The sequence below is a fragment of the Hyperolius riggenbachi genome, chromosome 4, assembly GCF_040937935.1.
Source record: "Hyperolius riggenbachi isolate aHypRig1 chromosome 4, aHypRig1.pri, whole genome shotgun sequence".
Lineage (NCBI taxonomy): Eukaryota > Metazoa > Chordata > Amphibia > Anura > Hyperoliidae > Hyperolius > Hyperolius riggenbachi.
In genome coordinates, this window is record NC_090649.1 from 130,615,825 (window position 1) to 130,636,772 (window position 20,948).

A 20,948-nucleotide genomic window follows, 5' to 3' on the forward strand; every position below is an offset into this window, starting at 1 on the left:
GCTACGATTAGATTATTAAAGCGTGTGCAATTTTCCAAAATGAAAGCAGAACATCAAAAACACAGTGCAGATTTGTTATAAGTTGTGTATTTTAACTACTTTGGCTGTATAATTAAAAACCATTGTCTGGAGTGTTCAGTAGTGTTACTTCTGTGTTACTTCTGTGTTTTGTTACTGTTATTTCAAACAAACCTAAACTCAGAACTTCCTCTCTGCTCTAAAAGATACTCAACAGCATAATAACCTTTAAAGAAGAACATTTCTTTCTTACAGCTGATACAAATCCTATAATAAATCTCCAGTGTTTCTACTTCCTGCATTCATGGAAGCAGACATATTGTTAACATCCTGTGCTTTCAAATTAGTTCATCCGCCATGGCAGGTGACACAAGGGAGAGATCAAATTACAACTTTAGTCACAGGTGAGCAGGAATTAATCAGGCTAATCTCTCTAAAAACATTCAGGGTGCATTTCTCTTTTACTTCTCTCCTGTGCAAGAGTTCTGGTCCACTTTAATATATATTACGCAAATAATGTTGCAATAGAAGTGTTGTGCATATAGTTCATATCCATAACTACGGGGTAGCAAAATGTGTTCTTTATGTAACTGAGATGATCACACCAGTTATCACAGAGTGAGGATGTTTGCTAACATAAGCAGCAATAATCTCTCTGCTAAGCACTGTGGTGATGAAATGTTGTACTATAAGACAGGTCATCTTATCCCTTCTCTTTTTGTCTTGCTAGATTTTTATCCTCTTTATAAAAACTTAAAGAAACAGAAGGCATTATGACAGCTGAGACTCAGACCCTGAACTTTGGCCCAGAGTGGTGAGTGTTTATGGTAGTATTTAATGCTTTCTGTCAAGCATAGTTTATAACCATACTGATTTAAAGGACTTTTAGGCCTCTTTCACAGTAGGATGTTGTGTTTTGATGCAACGTTAGTCACAATGCAAATTACAATGCAACGCCCCCAAAAAGTCGCAGCACAACTTAATGCCCCGTTACGGTTGCATACAGTAGAGCATACAGGCAATGAAAAGTATGTTTCCAAGTCATTACTGAGCATGTGTAAACAGTCCAACGCAGCTAATAATGTGTATAACGCACTGCATGCAGTACTTCCACTTAATGTGAAGCGTTGGTCACCAACGCAACGTGCACTGTGAATGGGGCATTGATTTTTCATTGCAGTGAGTTATTCTGCGTTAAATGGTGGTTTAACGTGCGACTTTAACGTCGCACTGTGAAAGAGGCTTAAAGCTCTGTACACACCGGGGGAACTTTGGGGGAGTCTGTTGCCCGGCAGGTTTTGGTACACGATCCCATGAGCGACAGCACTGCCGACACTGTACAGACATGATCAGCCTTCAGGCTAGTGATGCGTCTGTGGCTATGGAGGGGGGTGGAGGGAAAATTAGTGGCATGCGACAAAGCGGATTCCCGTGGGGGAGAGGAGACAATGCTATGTTGGAGCGCTGCTCGGGGGTTGGGGATCACTAAATATCCGGCATGTCACATTTTTATCAGATGTAGTATGGTGGTGTACACACGCTGGTTTGAGTCATGATTCTTCACTGAAACAGTCTTTATCCGTCACCTATCAACCTGTGTTGCTGCAGTCCGCCCTCACTTCGGCCAAATCAGCCTGATAGGTGACCGCCGAGCTTAGGGCGGCTGCGGCAACACAGGCGGTGATGGCCACAGAGCACCTGACTTCTAAGTGGAGAGGCTTCGGGCTTCTGACGAGGAAGACTGGATTTAACAATTACCATTTCCCGGGGAACAGTTAATTTATATTCCTGTCCAACTGACAAAGCTAGGTTAGGGAACGATATGGAGAACATTAACTGTGATTATTTTTATTCTAAATGACACTGGAGGTAAGCGTATAGTTTATACTTAACTTTAAGATTGCCTGTCATGATTTAGACCAGAGTTCCCCAACCCTGTCCTCAAGGCCCACCAACAGTGCATGTTTTTCAGAACACCACAAACATGCACAGGTGGAGTAATTAGTGTCTCAGCAGAGCTGATTAACCACCTCTGTGGATTTCCACCAAACATGCACTGTTGGTGGGCCCTGAGGACAGGGTTGGGGAACACTGATTTAGACAACATCACTGTTTGACCTGCGGGGGTCTGTTCTGACTGCTGGAGGAGGGAGAGTGTAAGCATCCAGTATTCTAAATGAACGCTCCTCATTGTGTGAAGTTGCATACACGACAACTAACTGATGTCACCTGTCGGGGACTGGGATCCGATCCCCTTGGACATCTCTGGGCTGGCCTGCACAGACGTGTGTCAGCTGTGTAGCTGATGCGTTCTGCGGTTATGCAGTGGGGTGGTGGGGGGTATGGGGCGGTGCTTGTGTGACCTCACATACATTCAATTATTTAGAAATCAGAGTTTTGTGTGATTAGCTATATAGCTGCTTTTGCACTGTCCAACCACGTTATTCTTAGATACATTTACAACAGGAACCACTTAAAGAGAATCTGTATTGTTAAAATCGCACAAAAGTAAACATACCAGTGCGTTAGGGGACATCTCCTATTACCCTCTGTCACAATTTCGCCGCTCCTCGCCGCATTAAAAGTGGTTAAAAACAGTTTTAAAAAGTTTGTTTATAAACAAACAAAATGGCCACCAAAACAGGAAGTAGGTTGATGTACAGTATGTCCACACATAGAAAAATACATCCATACACAAGCAGGCTGTATACAGCTTTACTTTTGAATCTCAAGAGATCATTTGTGTGTTTCTTTCCCCCTGCAGTTCTCATGCACTGAAGTTTCAGGCTGCTCGTTTCTTCCTGCAAACAGCTTTGCCCTTGTCTGTAATTCTTCAGTATGTGAAAGCCCAGCCAGCTCAGAGGATGATTTATCCAGCTTGTAAAAGATAAGAGAGAAGAGAGAAGCTGCCCTAATCTAAATAACACACAGGCAGTGTGCAGAGAGGGGCCTGAAATGGGGAGTTCATAGCAGAACCACAACACTGAAGAACTTGGCAGCCTTCCAGACACAGGCTGACAAGTCTGACAGGGGAAAGATACATTGATTTATTACAGACTGTGATAGCAAAAAGTGCTGCAGTAAGCCAGAACACATTAGAATAGCTTTTGGAACTTGTAGGATGATAAAAAAACAGGAACTTGTAGGATGATAAAAACAATTTTTGTTACGGAGTCTCTTTAAGATGCTAGATAAATTGTCAACTTGATCAATTATCTTGTCAGTCCTATTCTTCCTGGGAGAAATATATGTATCTGCTCTGATTCCAGTTAGGGAATTACCAAAGGTTGCTATGGAGCTAACTGCTTCACCTGCATAATAAAAACTAAAGATAAAATAGACTGTGCTTACAACCTTCATTAGAAGTGTTTTGAAAGACCCTGTTTTTAAGCAGAGGCAACTGTCAGTTAAAACAGAGTACAGAGAGCTAATATGATATCCTCTACAAGGTTGGAGGCGTCAAAAAAGTAATTAAAATAAAAACCTTTTCCTTTTTAACATGTAAAAGGACAAACTAGGTGGAGTGAGAAGGCATCAACTTATACCACTGTGATATAGTGAACCGCTCTGGATGTCCACGTCATAAAAGTGCACAATAAAGTGTTTTTTTTCGAACACTACTTAGTCCTATTTCTGCTTCTGGAAGGTAGGACCTTCTCAATTTTACTATATCGTGATATAATTGGATGCTTTCTCACTCTACCTAGTTTGTCTTTTTACACGTTAAAAGGTAACGGTTTTTTTATTGACGCAGACTGTAGTCTATAGTTTGTATTACTTAAAGAAGCTACTGGCTGGGGAAATGAGGAGATGGTCACCTGTGATGCTTGTATCATTTTTCGACCGTTTGCATCTCTATAAAACTACTTGGCTAAACTTAAGTAGCCATGTATTCTGAAAAGCAATTTCTGTTCTGATGTGTATCTCTGCATTTTACAGGCTAAGAGCTCTGTCCAGCGGGGGATCTGTCATTTCCCCACCCCTCTCCCCGGCTTTGCCAAAGTACAAGCTAGCAGATTATCGGTACGGCCGGGAAGAGATGCTTGCACTTTATATAAAGGACAATAAGGTAAGCAGAATACACCTCATGCTTCAAGCAAACATGAACTCAATGCTCCATCATTCTATCTCATTTCTGGCTTGTTCTATATATCGTGGACAACATTGCTTTAGTAATTCACATTGCCATCTAACCTTGCTAACCATAGATGGATTGCATGCTTGTTGTGGTGGTAGCCAACTTTCTGTCGCCAGAATTTTTTAACCTGCATCAATCGCTTTTTTTTTTTTACTCTGAACTGTTAGTTTCTCTCTAAGGGTACATACACAAATCCAGTTTTAATTGGCCAATTTTACCACTTCCATGCAATGTGACAGAAGGGTGGGATGGAGGCTCCCAAAATTATATGGGTTTTAACACTTTAGAACATAACATTTAAACGAGGTAATCTCTTACCTCTCCAGAAGATGCAGACACCAGTTCAACTGGAAAAATATTCATGGTCTGCTTCCTTAGGACAATACAAAAAATGTCTGAGCAGCATAAGGAGTAGAATATACCATGCACAGGAGTGAAGCTGGCACACCGTTAATTGCTGAGTGCTTGATAAGGTGACATAGTGTCACTATTAGTACAAACAAACAGTCCATCAGCACACCAATTCCAATGCAACGCACTTTATTGTGCATTATTCCACATCATACAGACCCGACAATTGTTTCAGGGCCACGCAGGGTCCCCCTTTATCAAGGCGTGTGGAATACTGGCGATCAAACAATTCACACTTATATAGAATAGACAAAATCACATAACCCCACACCAAATCAAACAAAACAGTAAAATATTGGCACCTCCACCCTCCTTACAGTCAGACCTCCTTTGGAGGTAATAGCTTTACAGTTTTTTGGAAAGTCTATAGAACTACAGGAGTGCGACCTTCCAGTATCCAGCTGGAGCACTGAGTTGGGATGGTCAATTCCCAGCAGGCTTATACGGTGGTTGCAGAAACTGCAACCAACCTTGGTGAGTATATGGTTTCATCCCCTTATACCTAAGGATACTGCACCGTTTGGCACCTGGCCACTCTCTACTTCTCGTTTAGGTGCTCTTGGTCCTTACAAGAACCACCAAACCCCTTACACAGTATGACAGCTTACCTACACAATCTGTTTAACACATTCAAAATTGACCTTCATGCTACATGGAAGGGGGAAATGAATCAGCGATTGGCCAGTCAAAATTGGATGTGTATATGCACACCAAGTGTCTCTGAGGTAACACTGGTTACTCAGAAGGGGAGCAGTACAGAGACTTGGCTACTCCCTGTATTTGACAAGACAGGTACGGTAATTAGGATGTCTGATCACCTATACAAACTAAAGGTGGGCTTACAATCCTGGATCAGAGTAGAAGATACACTTAGCTTCCAGAGCTCAGGTTCACTTAAACACAATCTTCTTAAGTCACTGGGAGGGAGAATGTGCCCCAAAAAATAATCATGGATGTAGTAAATATAAAACGGCTTACCTTTAAGAAGAGACAATGCCAATATAAGAAATTTTAATAATCAGACACAAAAACGATAACTTGTTTCGCGGAGCACAGTCCACTAACGCTGTCCACCTAAAAGGCGCTCCAAGCTCTGCAATTTGGCTATCAAAACGCTGCTTTATTAGATATGAGGAAGCGGACTGCTTCGCGAAACGAGTTATCGTTTTTGTGTCTGATTATAATAATTTCTTTCTTTCTTATATTGCCATTGCGCCTTCTTCTTAGAGGTAAGCCATTTTATATTTATTACATCCATGATTATTTTTTGGGGCGCCTTCTCCCTCCCAGTGATATAGTTTACATCCCCCTAGCTGTTAGAGGTTGCTGTCAATTGTTTTTGTTTTGTGTACCCAAACAATCATTGTGTTCTGGAGTGGGACCCATGCATTTGAAGATAAAGAACCAGAGTGGGGACGGGATTTCCTCACTTGCTTTTATACTGTGGTTGCTGGTCTTGCAACCCACCTTTGTGAGTACCTCATCACTCAGTATTAATCCAGAACTTGATATTAATATACTACACTATAAGGGGCTCCTGGTCTCTGTTTTTCTTGTATCCGTAGGAAGTCTCGGGACTCCTCTGGACTACACACCTCCCCACAATCTTCTGAACTGATTATCTTTCCATACATTAGTTTGTGTGTGTACTCACAAATCAGTTTCCTCCACACTAGTTTAGTGCAGCAATTGCTTCTGGCATTCTGCTTGTACATTTCCTCTGCACCTCTCTGAACAAATGAAACAAACCCCTTACAAGCACCCACGCCTGAGTATATGGGAATGTTATGAGTTTAGAAAGTTTTAAACCCAGTTCATGTAAGATTGAGATCTATATTTCACTCACAGGACCAGTTTACGGTATTCAGTGTTGCACAGTTAACTCATCCATTTCTTGCCAGTTGGGAAAATGTGGATCGGTTTCTCACACTAAAAGATACTAGCAATACCTTTCTGTAATGAAGAACTGCAGGGCAGCTGTGTGAAAGCTTGTGAATTATTGGTTTTCTTCTATATGATTCTCTAAAAGATTTGTGTGCTATAGGTCCCGTCAGATCTCCTGGACAAAGAGTTCCAGCCTATTTTGAAAGAGGAGCCCCTACTACCATTGGCACTTGTTCCATTTACTGAAGAAGAGCAGGTGAGTTCACAGGAATACTGACAATTACTGCATATTTTTACAGTTCCCCAGCCACGGGAGGTGTATCATGTATGGAGGAAAAAAGTGTGTGTATATACACACTGCTGACAGATTCTATAGAGCTTAAAAGATTACACAGTCCTGTCACTAGTTCCTCCAGGAGCTCACAATCTAATCCCTAACATGGTCACATGACTGACCAATCTGCAGCCACACTGCTCATACCTAGGTAGCTGCGATGCACTGTATATGCTGACAACTTCTCTCATGGCCAGTATAACTTCTTTTCCAGCATTTTTTGCGACAGTAGCTCTTCTGTAGTATTGGGCCAAATGGGCTAATGTTTGCTTCTCACTTAATGAGTCTTGAGGGCCCATGACCTGTTGACATCACTGCATGTCGGGGATGCCTTAAAAGACCTGCTGTTTAGGAGATGTTCTGTCCCAGTCATCTAGCCATCATACTTTAACCCTGGTGATGGCTGTTCCAGATTCTTAAGGTCGCCCATTTTTCCAGATTTGGACACATCACATTAGATCATATCACAAGAGCCACTGTAATGATATAGTAGAATGTAAACCATTGTTCAGGATACCCGATTTTATATTAATGATCCTGGTCTCAGCATCAGAAATGCTTCTGTATATTGGTAAGTAGCTCTCCCCTCCCAGTGATGCTTAGCCTAGGCTATGATGTCGCAGCATTCTACCCCAGAGGAGTCTGGGAGACTAGGTGTTCTGCTAACTTAACCACTTAACGACCGCCTAATGCCGATAGGTGTCGGCGGGTCGTTAGTGGTATAGCATGGATCCATGCCAGTTCACGGAGGGTCAGCGAAATGTAAACAAGCGGGGAAGAAATCCCCGCTGTTTACATCATATGGCAGTGCCGTAAGGCAGATCGGCGATCCCCGGCCTCTGATTGGCCGGGGATCGCCGGCATCTGATAGGCCAAAGCCTATCCTAGGATGCGCAGGACGGACTTCCGTCCTGCGCATTACAGAGCAAGAGGGAGAGGGAGGTAAGCGGAGGGAGGGCGGAAATGGCTGCGGAGGGGGGCTTTGAGGAGCCCCCCCCCCGCTACTCCGTCATAGCCGGCGGCGATCAGACCCCCCCCAGCAGGACATCCCCCTAGAGGGGGAAAAAAGGGGGGGGGGGGGGAGTCTGATCGCCCGGCCACAATCCTGATCGGTTCTGCGGGCTGTAGAGCCCACGCAGCACTGATCATTAGAAAACCCCCTGGTCCTTAAATGGTTAAAGGGAACCTGAACTGAGTAAAATGATTTAAAATAAACATGACACAGCTGCAACTTAATATTACATACTTACCTCCCCGTCAGTTCCTCTCAAAAGCTCACCATTTTCTTCTTACAGTGATCCTTTCCAGTTCTGAGAATATTTTTTTCAGAACTGAAATATACCAGTTGCTGTCAGTTATATATCAGTTGCTGTCAGTTACAACTGAATGTGCAAGGTAATGTCCATGTTTCCCTATGGCTCAAGTGGGCGATATTAGTTTAACAGTGTGCTGACCAGGAAGCTGTTATGGGGTAATGGCCATTTTCAAAATGGAGGACAGGAATTCTATTGATCACAGTGGACAAATGGGACACAGAAGAGGAGAAAGAGATTGATGAGCAGACTACACGGGAGGCAAGTATGACCTGTGTATGTTTATTTTGACTTTCAGGTTTAATTTTCAGTTCAGGTTCTCTTTAACAAACCTCTTTCAGTAATGCTTCATGCCAGCCGTAATCATGTTGCCATCACTGATGAATTTAAGATTGTAAATCAGGTATAGGAGAAGTTTTGGTCGTGAACTGCTGCCGAAGAGCCGGCGGGAGGTGGCTCGCGGACACTGATAGGAGAACGGGAAGGCTCTACAAGACCCAGAGCCTTCCCTCTCCTTTGGTAAGTATCTGTTTTTTCTTTTAAATTTTACTTCAGACTCTCTTTAAAGAGAACCTGAACTGAAAATAAAAAGTCCAAATAACCATACACATGTCATACTTACCTCCTGTGTAATCTACTCCTCAATCTATCTCCTCTCCTGCGTCCCATTTCTCCACTGTAACTAATGAAATTCTCCGTCCTCCATTTTAAAAATTGCCATTACCCCATAACAGCTTCCTGGTCAGCACACTGTTAAACTGTAATATCACCCACTTGAGCCATAGGGAAACATGGACACTACCTTGCACATTCAGTTGTAACTGACAGCTGCTGATATATAACTGACGGCAACTGGTATATTTCAGTTCTGACAAAATATTGTCAGAACTGGAAGGGATCATTGTAAGAAGAAAATGGTGAGTCTCTGAGAAGAACTGACGGTGAGGTTAGTATGTAATATTCATTTGCAGCTACGTCGTGTTTATTTTAAATCATTTTCCTCGCTTCAGGTTCCCTTTAAAGAACTTGGCTGTTTAACCGTTTTCGGACCAAGTTGGCTGAAATCTACTTCCTGCATGTGGTTGCGTGGCTCTGACAGGACATGATTTCAATTGTCGCTCCCGCCGCTCTCTCCCCGTCGCAACTTACTTGCACTGCCGTCTATATGACGGTAGAGCTGCGTGAGCCGGTCAGGAGCCAATTTAATTGGCTCCTGACCCTTTAATCACTGTAAGCCAATCGCATTGGCTTGCATTGACAGGGTCAGGAGCCAATGAAATCGGCTTCTGACTGGCGCTCTGCCGTCATAGAGACGACAGAGAGAGGGACCTGTGGCGAAGAGCGAGTGGTGTGACCGGCAAGAGCGGCGGGGCTGCGCAGAGATTCATCGGTAAGCGCCGCTTTGCTGTATCAGCAGTCTCTGGTCCTTAAAGAGTAACTGTTAGCCCCAAAACTGAAAATGAAATCTCTCTTGCAATCTTTTATTTACTATTTAAATGAGCCAAAAAGGCATTGTAGAAGTTAAAAATCAATATAATTTTTTTACTATGTATCCTTTTACCCCAGCTCCGGACGCAAAGCCGCATAGCAGATACTGCTGAGCATGCATAGCATGCCTAGCTCTGCCCGACCCCCCTCTCCCCCCCAGGTCCAGGTGCCGATATATGCTCACTCCAAACAGCTGACCGCTCTGACACGGAGAGAGAGCGGGAGCACTTCCAGCGCAGCCACCGCAGAGCAGCCGCCGCCGAGTCACATGTGAGAGATGCACGTGGAAGTGCTCCCGCTCTCTCTCCGTGTCAGAGCGGTCAGCTGTTTGGATTTGCTCCATCTCTCTTCATAGTGGATTCTAAGTATTTCATGTATTCTTCACAAAAGCACTACTTGGAAAGGATCTTTATAAAGATGCAATAGCCCACCCCTCCCGTGTACTGAGCAACTGCCGTTTGCTAAATGCTTTTTAAAATAAAGAAATCCCTGATTATCCCACATGAGGAGATGGGCGGTCCAAAACCTGTCAGTTCTGTCATATTTTTGTACCTACGGTAAGAGACAGCAACGTGGGAGAAAAGTAATTTATAGCACATTTTTCTCTGGGAGAAATATTTATTTGTGTTTTTCATGAATTTAAAATTTTAAAATTTTTCACGCTGGTGGTCAGTTTCCTTGCGTTGCGTTACCCTTTCTGAACGCAGGGTACAGCAACAGCAATGAGTCTATAGAGCCTAGAACACTTGCCCCATCGTGTTGTGGCAGAAGTTTCCGATCGGCCATCAACCCGCCACAAAGTCAATAGCGCATTACCGTCTGACTTCCAGGCGTGGCAGAATGCATGGAAGTCGATGGGTGATGCTGAAATATTACATTGCTGGTGGTGTAGCACGCACGTGTGGAACAATGCATATACAAGGAGGGGCATTGAAGGGCGTGTGGTGGGATGGCGCTATGCGTGTCATCCGGGCGCGCACTCTGCGGAGGGTCCTATGAATGACTATTTTAGTTACGATGGGGGCGGAGCATCGCACCACAGATGCACTGGCCAGGTAAAAAAAAAAAATGGCTCAAGGATCTGTATGTGAGCTGTGGGATGGAGTGTTCTGTGGCAGGCTGAGAATGAGCGCCACACTTTTAGTGTTCCCAGAGACGTTCATTGTAAAATATTTGATCCTTACCCGGGGCTTCCCCCAGCCCCGTAAGCACCGCTGAGTACCTCATCGTTATCCCGGGTGGCTCCATTCTTTTACTAACGGTCCCGGTAACCATAATCGGTCTCGCCAGTCGGTCTCTTCTGCGCACACACAGCCCTTCATTGCATAATTGTATTCCTTACATATAGTTTATAGGGCATTCCTCAAGCCAAATTATTTTTTGTTTTGTTTTAGTACTCTAATTCCCTATAAACTAAACAAGCCTCACCCGCAGCTTTTTCAGAGTGCTTTGGCACTGTAGCAAGGGCTTATGGGAGCTCAGTCTGGGCAGCAGGAGGAGGAGGTTACTAGCCAGAGATTTCAGAGGCAGAAGGGAGGAGGAAGGAGGAGAGGGGACTGAATTTACACACAGGTAAGCTGATAGCATCTCCAGCCCTCAGCCTGTGACAAACAGAACATGGCTGCCCTCATTGTATCACAGGAATAAATAATCATAAACTGTTGAAGCTGTTTGTAGCTAGATTTGCTGTGCAAACTATCTAAACTTTAGATTAGATATATAGACAAGTTACTTGTGTTAGTTTTTCATCCCGTATCCGCTTTAATTATTTTTAAAGTGTAGTGCTATCGGATTTAAATACCGTTAGTAACGGCGACACAGGAAATAATTATAGTGCCTTTTTACTCTGAGACAGACATACATCTTGCATGTTTGTGCACACCTACTTTCATTTTTAAAATTTATTGCAATAGTGCTCTATTAAACATTTATAATATGGGCCATAAGTGCCATGTTGTAAAATAATACAGTATCTCTTCACTGCAGTCTGAATTGTTTTCTTTTCCCACAGAGAAACTTCTCCATGTCTGTTAATAGTTCAGCTGTGCTGCGCCTCATGGGCAGGGGCAGCGGAGGAGGAGGAGGAACAGTAGTAGGGGCTCCTAGAGGTCGGAGTTCTTCCAGAGGTCGAGGTAATTGGTGAAGGATTCTGAATATCTGTATAATGTTAAACTCTGAACGCCAATGGTGGGTTAGGTGGAAAGGAAAGCACAACACATTTTAAACTAGCCCTTCGCCTCATGTGTTTTCAGTATTTTTAGTCTTTTCAAAAGCACCCCTTCGAAAGCGCCTTTTATTCGTGCAGGAAAGCCAGTCTCCTCCTGTGCACACTATTCTGGAAGTTGGAATGTGCCACTTCCATCCAAGGAGTGCTTTTGAAAATAAAGGAATGCCTGATAATCCCCTGTGAGGAGATGGCTTAGACCAAAATCTGTCAGGGCTGTCACATTTTTACTAGAAGTGCCAGCAACATAGGGAAAAAAAAGTAATTTATAGCACATTTTACTCTGGGACAAATATACAACTAATAGAAGTGGATAATGGACCTTTAATGCTCCTATGATTTGGGACCAAATATCACAGAGAGCTGCAGTGTCTGCACTAATACTAATGTGCTTTTGAACATAATCGCAGCTATCATATTTCCTGCCTACAGAGAAATATACTCTTGATTATACATTCCATCAGTAGTCTGATTAGTCTCTCAAGCTATAGAAACCGGAATAGGAAAAAAAGGTGGTAGTGATGGCCAGGGGCAAGTGAAGGAGAAAAATAAGTCAAAATAAGTCAATGTTGTAGTAATGGGGGGCGTGTGTGTATATCCCTCATAAATGGGATTGTGTTTTGGAGGGTGGGGGGGGGGAATTGTTTTATTGTTTAAAATAAAACAAAAAAGGCGATATCTCGCTGTCTGTTTTGTGGGGAATGCATAGGCATATGAAACTATGCAGTGTTCATAGTTCAGGGGCAGACGTGCATTTTTACTTGCATCTAGAGCACAATTCATAGTGTACAGCACCACGGAAGGTGATGGCACCACATAGATCAGTAATAATGTAAGACTATCGCTATCCAAACAAATTGTGTATTTACACACATTTTTGTGCATGCCGTTTTCAGCCTCCAGTGAATTTTTCTTCTGTAAAAACACAAACTAAATTGTGTAGAAAACATGTGAAACCACTTGCAGACGCAGGTGCATTCTTACATCGCTTTTTAAGAATTGTAGTGCAAGGCCTTACAAAACGTCACTGTATTTGCAGTACATGGCACTGACATTATGCAGTCCTTTGTGGCGTACATAGAACAAGTTGCATTACTTGCCTCACAATCTATTATCCCTACCACAGTCTAGGGCCAGTTTGGAGGGGAAGCCAGCTTGTCCCAGTTGTATATACTTGGGACATGGGAGGAAACCAGAGCTTCAGGAAGAAACCCAGCCAAACGTAGGGAGAATATGCAACACCATTTTGGTTACTGTATATACTTTAAGTCTAAACGGAGATTCTTATTTTTCCCTTCAGACACCAGAAAAATAGTTTGACTCTAGTATAAACCTAGGGTAGAAACCCAAGCTGCTACTTTTAACATCCCATCCCCATATCGCTTCTCTGGTTGTCTAGTGACCCCTCCCTTATATAGTGTTACCTAGTGCCCAGTCCCTTACTTATATAGTGTTCCATAGTGCCCAGTGTCCCCTCCCTCCAGGACTGTGGAGACGGTTTTGGGTCCTGGAGGTGGAGTCAAAAAATGTACCGACTTGTAATAAATTTAAGTTGTAATGAAAGAAAAAAAATATAGCAAGTTCAAATGTCCCAATAGTCATAATGAAGTATTTCTCAGCTGCAAGCATAAAGCCCAGTGCATAGTTGTGTTACTAGTGTTTGGTGCCACATGTCATGGGGCCCCTGTGTTCCTGGCCAATGCACAAGTGTGTTCGGGCCCTAAATATTATTTTACATTTTTGTCTTTTGTTTAAACTGGCCTATACAGTATAGCGTCGGCTTTTTAGTCAGTAGTTCTGCGGTTAAATTATGTGATAACCTAGTACATTAGCGTGTTAAAGGCCGGAAGTGAGAGGGAAGTGCAGGTTGCCGTATTTGTTAATTTTTAAGCAATGCCAGTTGCCTGGCTGTCCTGCTGATCTTTCTGGCATTGGTAGTGTCTGAATGGCACACCTGAAACAAGCATGTGAATAGTGCAGCCAGAGCCCCTGGTCTGCCAGCCTGTTCTAGGTATCTGTCTCAATGATTGGAGGAAAGGGTTTAGCAACACAGCCAGGTAATCTGCATTGTATAACTTTCAGTAATCTGAATGATCTTGAAAACATTATTAGCTGGTATCCAGTGAAATTGGAAAGTGGGGTCTTGCTTTTCAATCTTAATTTGTTTTGTTTTTTTCTTCCCCTTGTATTAAAGGCAGAGGAAGAGGAGAAGGGGGTTTCTACCAAAGAAGTTTTGATGAAGTTGAGAGTGGATTCGGCCGAGGAGCACGAGAGATGCACCGGTCACAGAGCTGGGAAGAAAGGTGAGAGGACCTGGCATAATCCCAGGGGGTGTGGCAATAGACATTTACATATCAGAAGAAACTGAAGAAAGTCCATATGTAAGGGCCCGTTCACACTGCACGCGTTTCCAGCCGCGTTTTGGAAACGCGTGCAGGTGGCCGACACGCAGGACATCAGACATTGCATAGAGTGCAATGTCTGATGTTCACACTGCATGCGTTCCGGACCTGTGCGGTCCGGGAACGCATGCTGCACGCAGATTTTACAAAAACGCGCGGCTGTCCCATTCACTTTTCAGTGATGGGATCAGCCACGCAACGCATACGAACGCGGATGGCGTGCGTTCGTACGCGTTGCGGTCCGCATGCGTGGCTGTCCGCATTTTGCAGTCTGAACGGGCCCTAAAGCCCTGTTCCAAACACAAATATTTCCATAGACTTGTGCAGACACACTTTTGTGGAAGCCATTTTATCTGTCTAGACTTCCCTTGGATTACCGAAAGTCAAATAATTTGTAAAATGCCTGGTCAGTAGCCCAGTCACATAGGTTGCACTTGCAGATGGTCAGTGAGAGATGCTAAATATTCTGGCTTTTACACATAATAAATGCCCATTGCTTGCAGCTTTGAATTGGACGAGTTACAGGCTCCAGTGCTCAGCTGCATGGAATTTGCATGAAAGCTGGAATAAGCAGCATCTCATTTACCATCACTAGTATCCCGCTGAGAGTTGTGATTGTGCCTCTCGTCTTGCTGTCTGCAGCGGAGATGATGTAATCAGTGCAGCCACACCCACAGAACCTGAAAACTGAAACGCTGTACTTGGTACTTCTGGTCATGTGATCAGTATTTCTGCACATTTATTTTCAGTGGCATAAGCCCAATTTCACTTCAGGTATCTGAGCACTCTGATCACTAAACTGTTCAATTTTACTTTTTAATCTTTGCAGGATCTTGAGCTTGAATTATTGTAGCATTTCCTTGGATTACACACTTTTGATACATAAACAAGTTTTTATTTATATTTTTTTACATGGCTGCGTGGGCTTGGGCATGAACTGGATAGGGGTAACACTGCATAACCCTGATCTTGCACAGCACCATTATTTACCTAATTTAGGCACATATGATGATATCTGTTCATAAAAGCAGAAAAGTAGTTGCATGTAATCCATTATGTAAATTTGAATGAATTGGATAATTTAGGTTAGTAAAGTAACCCTGTCTCGATCACAAATGAGAATGGATACCGTGGACTGCACATACTTGCTAATGTGAACCGAGCTTAAGGATGATCTGTTTTGTGTCCCGAGACACCTAGAGTGGGGCTGCTTTTTTAAATATCCAACTACAGAGCCCCATCTAAGATATAGGTGTAGAAAGATAGAAAACCATTCCAACTGGTAACCGGAACGCCTATCATCTCAACTACAACAATTGTTACACTCTTTATGTCAAGTGTGATTAAGGCAAATGTGAGTGTTTACAAACCTAAAGACTGGTGCGGAGAACACTCTGGTTATTAGTAGTGCCTATATCTCAACTTTGGCACACTGTTTTTGAGGTTAGGTATTCAGCCACATTAAGCTGAAGCGTCTGATTTGACAAATCTGTTTAGTTAATTGGGTATAAAGAGTGACAAGGTTCCTTTAAATAGACATGTAAGAAATAATTGCTACACTGTTATTGTACAAAAAGATTTGTTCTGCATTATAAAACTCTGTAACCAGACAGTGAGAAAGCGGAGCATGTGCTTGTGTGTGTGTGTGCCACAATGTCAGCTGAGGGAGCTGCATAATGGAATCTGTGAAATCAGCTCAAATAACATGCTAAGTTAAAATTGCAAGAGACATAAGATGGGTCGCACTGTCTGACTTTGCTGCTGTATGTCTGTAGGTAGTTAGTGAATGACCAATGGAGATAACAGTCAAGCATATTCATTGTTATCCCCAGATGTTATTTTCAGCTGCATGGGGTAAGCTAGAAGCTGTGTGGCCTAAAATGTGCAGAACAAATGCAGCAAAGGATAGTGTGCCAAAGCTCCAGTCCTGCCAGTGGGGAGAGGCTAATTTTTAGTGCACCATATTTTGTTGCAGCTTTTTGGTGCGGCCCATATTGCTCCATTTATTATAGTTCCTTCATTATTATTAACACTTGCCCATAATTTCTCCATTATATCATTGTTCCCCATAATGCCTTCCTTATTACAGTGCTTCCTCATAATACCTCTATTATAGTGCTCCCCCCATAGATTCCCCATTTAGAACAGTGCTCCCCTATAGACTACCCATTATTATAGTGGTCCTCTATAGTGCTCCCCTATAATGCCACCATTGTGCTCCCCCATAATGTCCCCAATATTAGTGTTCCCCAATAGGCCACCCATTATAGTGCTCCCCCATATAACAGTGCTCCCCTATAGTCCATCCATTATTCTAGTGGTCCTCAATAGTGCTCCCCTATAGTCCATCCATTATTCTAGTGGGCCTCAATAGTGCTCCCCTATAGTCCATCCATTATTCTAGTGGTCCTCAATAGTGCTCCCCTATAGTCCATCCATTATTCTAGTGGTCCTCAATAGTGCTCCCCTATAGTCCATCCATTATTCTAGTGGTCCTCAATAGTGCTCCCCTATAGTCCATCCATTATTCTAGTGGTCCTCAATAGTGCTCCCCTATAGTCCATCCATTATTATAGTGGTTCTCAATAGTGCTCCCCTATAGTCCATCCATTATTCTAGTGGTCCTCAATAGTGCTCCCCTATAGTCCATCCATTATTCTAGTGGTCCTCAATAGTGCTCCCCTATAGTCTATCTATAGTCACATTATTCAATAGTGCTCCCCTATAGTCCATCCATTGTAGTGCTCCCCCATATAACAGTGCTCCCCTATAGTCCATTCATTATTCTAGTGGTCCTCAATAGTGCTCCCCTATAGTCCATCCATTATTCTAGTGGTCCTCAATAGTGCTCCCCTATAGTCCAGCCATTATTCTAGTGGTCCTCAATAGTGCTCCCCTATAGTCCATCCATTATTCTAGTGGTCCTCAATAGTGCTCCCCTATAGTCCATCCATTATTCTAGTGCTCCCCTATAATGCCACTATTGTAGTGCTCCCCCATATAACAGTGCTCCCCTATAGTCCAATTATTATTGTAGTGGTCCTCAATAGTGCTCCCCTATAGTCCATCCATTATTCTAGTGGTCCTCAATAGTGCTCCCCTATAGTCCATCCATTATTCTAGTGGTCCTCAATAGTGCTCCCCTATAGTCCATCCATTATTCTAGTGGTCCCCTACAATGCCACCATTGTAGTGCTCCCCCATATAACAGTGCTCCCCTATAGTCTATTCATTATTCTAGTGGTCCTCAATAGTGCTCCCCTATAGTCCATCCATTATTATAGTGCTCCCCCATAATGCCACCATTGTAGTGCTCCCCCATATAACAGTGCTCCCCTATAGTCCATCCATTATTCTAGTGGTCCTCAATAGTGCTCCCCTATAGTCCATCCATTATTATAGTGGTCCTCAATAGTGCTCCCCTATAGTCCATCTATTATTATAGTGCTCCCCTAAAGTCCATCCATTATTATAGTGCTCCCCTATAATGCCACCATTGTAGTGCTCCCCCATATAACAGTGCTCCCCTATAGTCCATCCATTATTCTAGTGGTCCTCAATAGTGCTCCCCTATAGTCCATCCATTATTATAGTGCTCCCCCATAATGCCACCATTGTAGTGCTCCCCCATATAACAGTGCTCCCCTATAGTCCATTCATTATTGTAGTGGTCCTTAATAGTGCTCCCCTATAGTCCATCTATTATTCTAGTGGTCCTCAATAGTGCTCCCCTATAGTCCATCCATTATTATAGTGCTCCCCCATAATGCCACCATTGTAGTGCTCCCCCATATAACAGTGCTCCCCTATAGTCCATTCATTATTCTAGTGGTCCTCAATAGTGCTCCCCTATAGTCCATCCATTATTCTAGTGCTCCCCTATATTGCCACCATTGTATTGCTCCCCCATAGTTCCCTCAATATAACAGTGCTCCCATATAGTCCATCCGTTATTATAATGGTTCTTTTTAGTGCCTCCATTACTATAGTACTCCCAAAATGCCTTTAATATAATAGTGCTCCCTCATAGTGCATTGGTTATAGCTGTGTCCTCCCAATATTCCCTCCATTGTCACAATGATCCTCTCCAATGCTGCTTTTATTATAGTGCTTATCCCTGTGCCCCATCATTGGTGTGCTCTATGCTGCTATGCTGCCCCCAGCATTACACTCTCTCCCCTCTCTACTGTTCTGGCTTGCAAGCAGTTTTTTTGCAAATTGTACACTGGTTGGAATTGGGTAAATAGCAAGCTGGGATTATTGACATCTTCTTGACCATTCCTAGCAATGAGCAGTTCTGAAGGGGGTGCAGTTGTGATGGCAGCCGGGTAAGTGGAGAGGACAATATCCTCAACCCAAGGGGAGTCCGGGATTCTTAGGAGAGGCGGTCATTATAGGCAGCCTCAGCAGAGTTTCGTCTAGCGTGTGTACGAGGATTTAGTCCTCTGTCTGCTAAGGCAAAAGAGGTATTCTTACTTTATGGACAGGTGCACAGCTGCAGGCAAGCAGAGCTACACAATAGCTCTTTGATTTGGAAAAGTTCAGCTCCAAAGATTTCTTATAATTTAAGAATCAGCATGACTGCTGTGAGAGCTTGCTTTGTTCAGTTTTGGGTTATTTGGACCTAGTATAATAAGTATAATAAAAAAATCTTTCCTAAGCTGCATGTAAATGAATGCAGTCACACTATGGCAGTGGATTTGGATATTATAGGCACCAACACAAGGCATGACCATGGTGGCTGAATCGGGAACATTTCCGATTTTGATTTTTTTCATTAGACTCTATTAGCAGAATGACTATAGCGGTGCTTGTGCAGGTTGGATATCCTGCCCTCATAAGCGGAATAGGAAAGAAACTTCAACTTCGGGTAGGAAACCGGCAAAGATCCGGTGACCAGTGTCCTGCAGGTACACCACTCCTGCAAGTACAGGGCAAGCACGAAAAATGGATACTGCACTTGTGAGCTGTGTGCAGCAACAAGCTGTATTGTAGCCAAACGGATACACTGCATGTTTCAGGCAGAGCCCTTCCTCAGTTGTATCGCCCACAGTCCAGTGTGTATATACAGTGGTGTGAAAAACTATTTGCCCCCTTCCTGATTTCTTATTCTTTTGCATGTTTGTCACACTTAAATGTTTCTGCTCATCAAAAACAGTTAACTATTAGTCAAAGATAACATAATTGAACACAAAATGCAGTTTTAAATGATGGTTTTTATTATTTAGTGAGAAAAAAAACTCAACCTACATGGCCCTGTGTGAAAAAGAAATCGCCCCCTGAACCTAATAACTGGTTGGGCCACCCTTAGCAGCAATAACTGCAATCAAGCGTTTGCAATAACTTGCAACAAGTCTTCTACAGCGCTCTGGAGGAATTTTGGCCCACTCATCTTTGCAGAATTGTTGTAATTCAGCTTTATTTGAGGGTTTTCTAGCATGAACCGCCTTTTTAAAGTGAACCTCCGGACTAAAAATCGACTCAGCAGCACTGAAAAGGCCTGGTGTTTCTTTAACAGTATCACAGCATCAGAACTTTGTTTCTCTTATCCAAGCCTCATTTTTTAGCTGCACAGAAGAAAACTGCCCGGGCTTTTTTCCCCTGATGCTGTGCAAAGCATGATGGGATTTCTGATGATGTTGCTCTCATTCTGCTGTTTTGGTGCAAATTTGTTTTTTTTACATTTTGAATTTGACATTTGAAGCCTAGCGTGTGCAGCTGGGAGGGGTTATCAGGACACAGGACAGTTGGGACTGTGTCTCCTGCTCCTTGTCACCTCCTTTCAACCAAAAAGATGGCTGCCCCCATGACAAAGATGGCAGCCCCCATGAATCACAAACATTTGCCTGTTCTTTTAAAACAGTGTGGGTAAAAAATTATATTACCTATCTATTCTAATTAACATAACTAATGTAACTTAATGACAGTATGTTTGTTTAGGCTGAAGTTCCCCTTTAAGGTCATGCCACAACATCTCAATAGGATTTAGGTCAGGACTTTGACTAGGCCACTCCAAAGTCTTCATTTTGTTTTTCTTCAGCCATTCAGAGGTGGATTTGCTGGTGTGTTTTGGGTCATTGTCCTGCTGCAGCACCCAAGATTGCTTCAGCTTGAGTTGACAAACAGATGGCCGGACATTCTCCTTCAGGATTTTGTGGTAGACAGTAGAATTCATTTTTTCATCTATCACAGAAAGCCTTTCAGGTCCTGAAGCAGCAAAACCAACCCCAGACCATCACACTACCACCATCATATTTTACTGTTGGTACGATGTTCTTTTGCTGAAATGCTGTGCTACTTCTACGCCAGATGTAACGAGACACGCACCTTCCAAAAAGTTCAACTTTTGTCTCGTCGGTCCATAAGGTATTTTCCCAAAAGTCTTGGCAATCATTGAGATGTTTTTTTTAGCAAAATTGAGACAAGCCTTAATGTTCTTTTTGCTTAAAAGTGGTTTGCGTCTTGGATATCTGCCATGCAGGCCGTTTTTGACCAGTCTCTTTCTTATGGTGGAGTCGTGAACACTGACCTTAATTGAGGCAAGTGAGGCCTGCAGTTCTTTAGATGTTGTCCTGGGGTCTTTTGTGGCCTCTCAGATGAGTTTTCTCTGCGCTCTTGGGGTAATTTTGGTCGGCCGGCCACACCTGGGAAGGTTAATCACTGCTCCATCTTTTTGCCATTTGTGGCTAATGGCTCTCACTGTGGTTCGCTGGTGTCCCAAAGCTTTAGAAATGGC

At 43.2% G+C, this 20,948-nt stretch overlaps 1 protein-coding gene across 11 annotated transcripts in view; it reads left to right on the top strand.

Annotated features, from left to right (window-relative positions):
- Window positions 1–20,948, top strand: part of GIGYF2 (GRB10 interacting GYF protein 2) — a 237,301-nt gene that overhangs the window by 53,973 nt on the left and 162,380 nt on the right. For all 11 annotated transcript variants that reach the window (XM_068280676.1, XM_068280675.1, XM_068280681.1 and 8 more), the window contains exons 2-6: window positions 749–832; window positions 3,958–4,087; window positions 6,612–6,707; window positions 11,598–11,718; window positions 14,005–14,113. In XM_068280676.1, coding sequence (XP_068136777.1) covers window positions 792–832; window positions 3,958–4,087; window positions 6,612–6,707; window positions 11,598–11,718; window positions 14,005–14,113 — 497 coding nt within the window. In that variant the 5' untranslated portion in view covers window positions 749–791. The remainder of the gene's footprint in view (window positions 1–748; window positions 833–3,957; window positions 4,088–6,611; window positions 6,708–11,597; window positions 11,719–14,004; window positions 14,114–20,948) is intronic.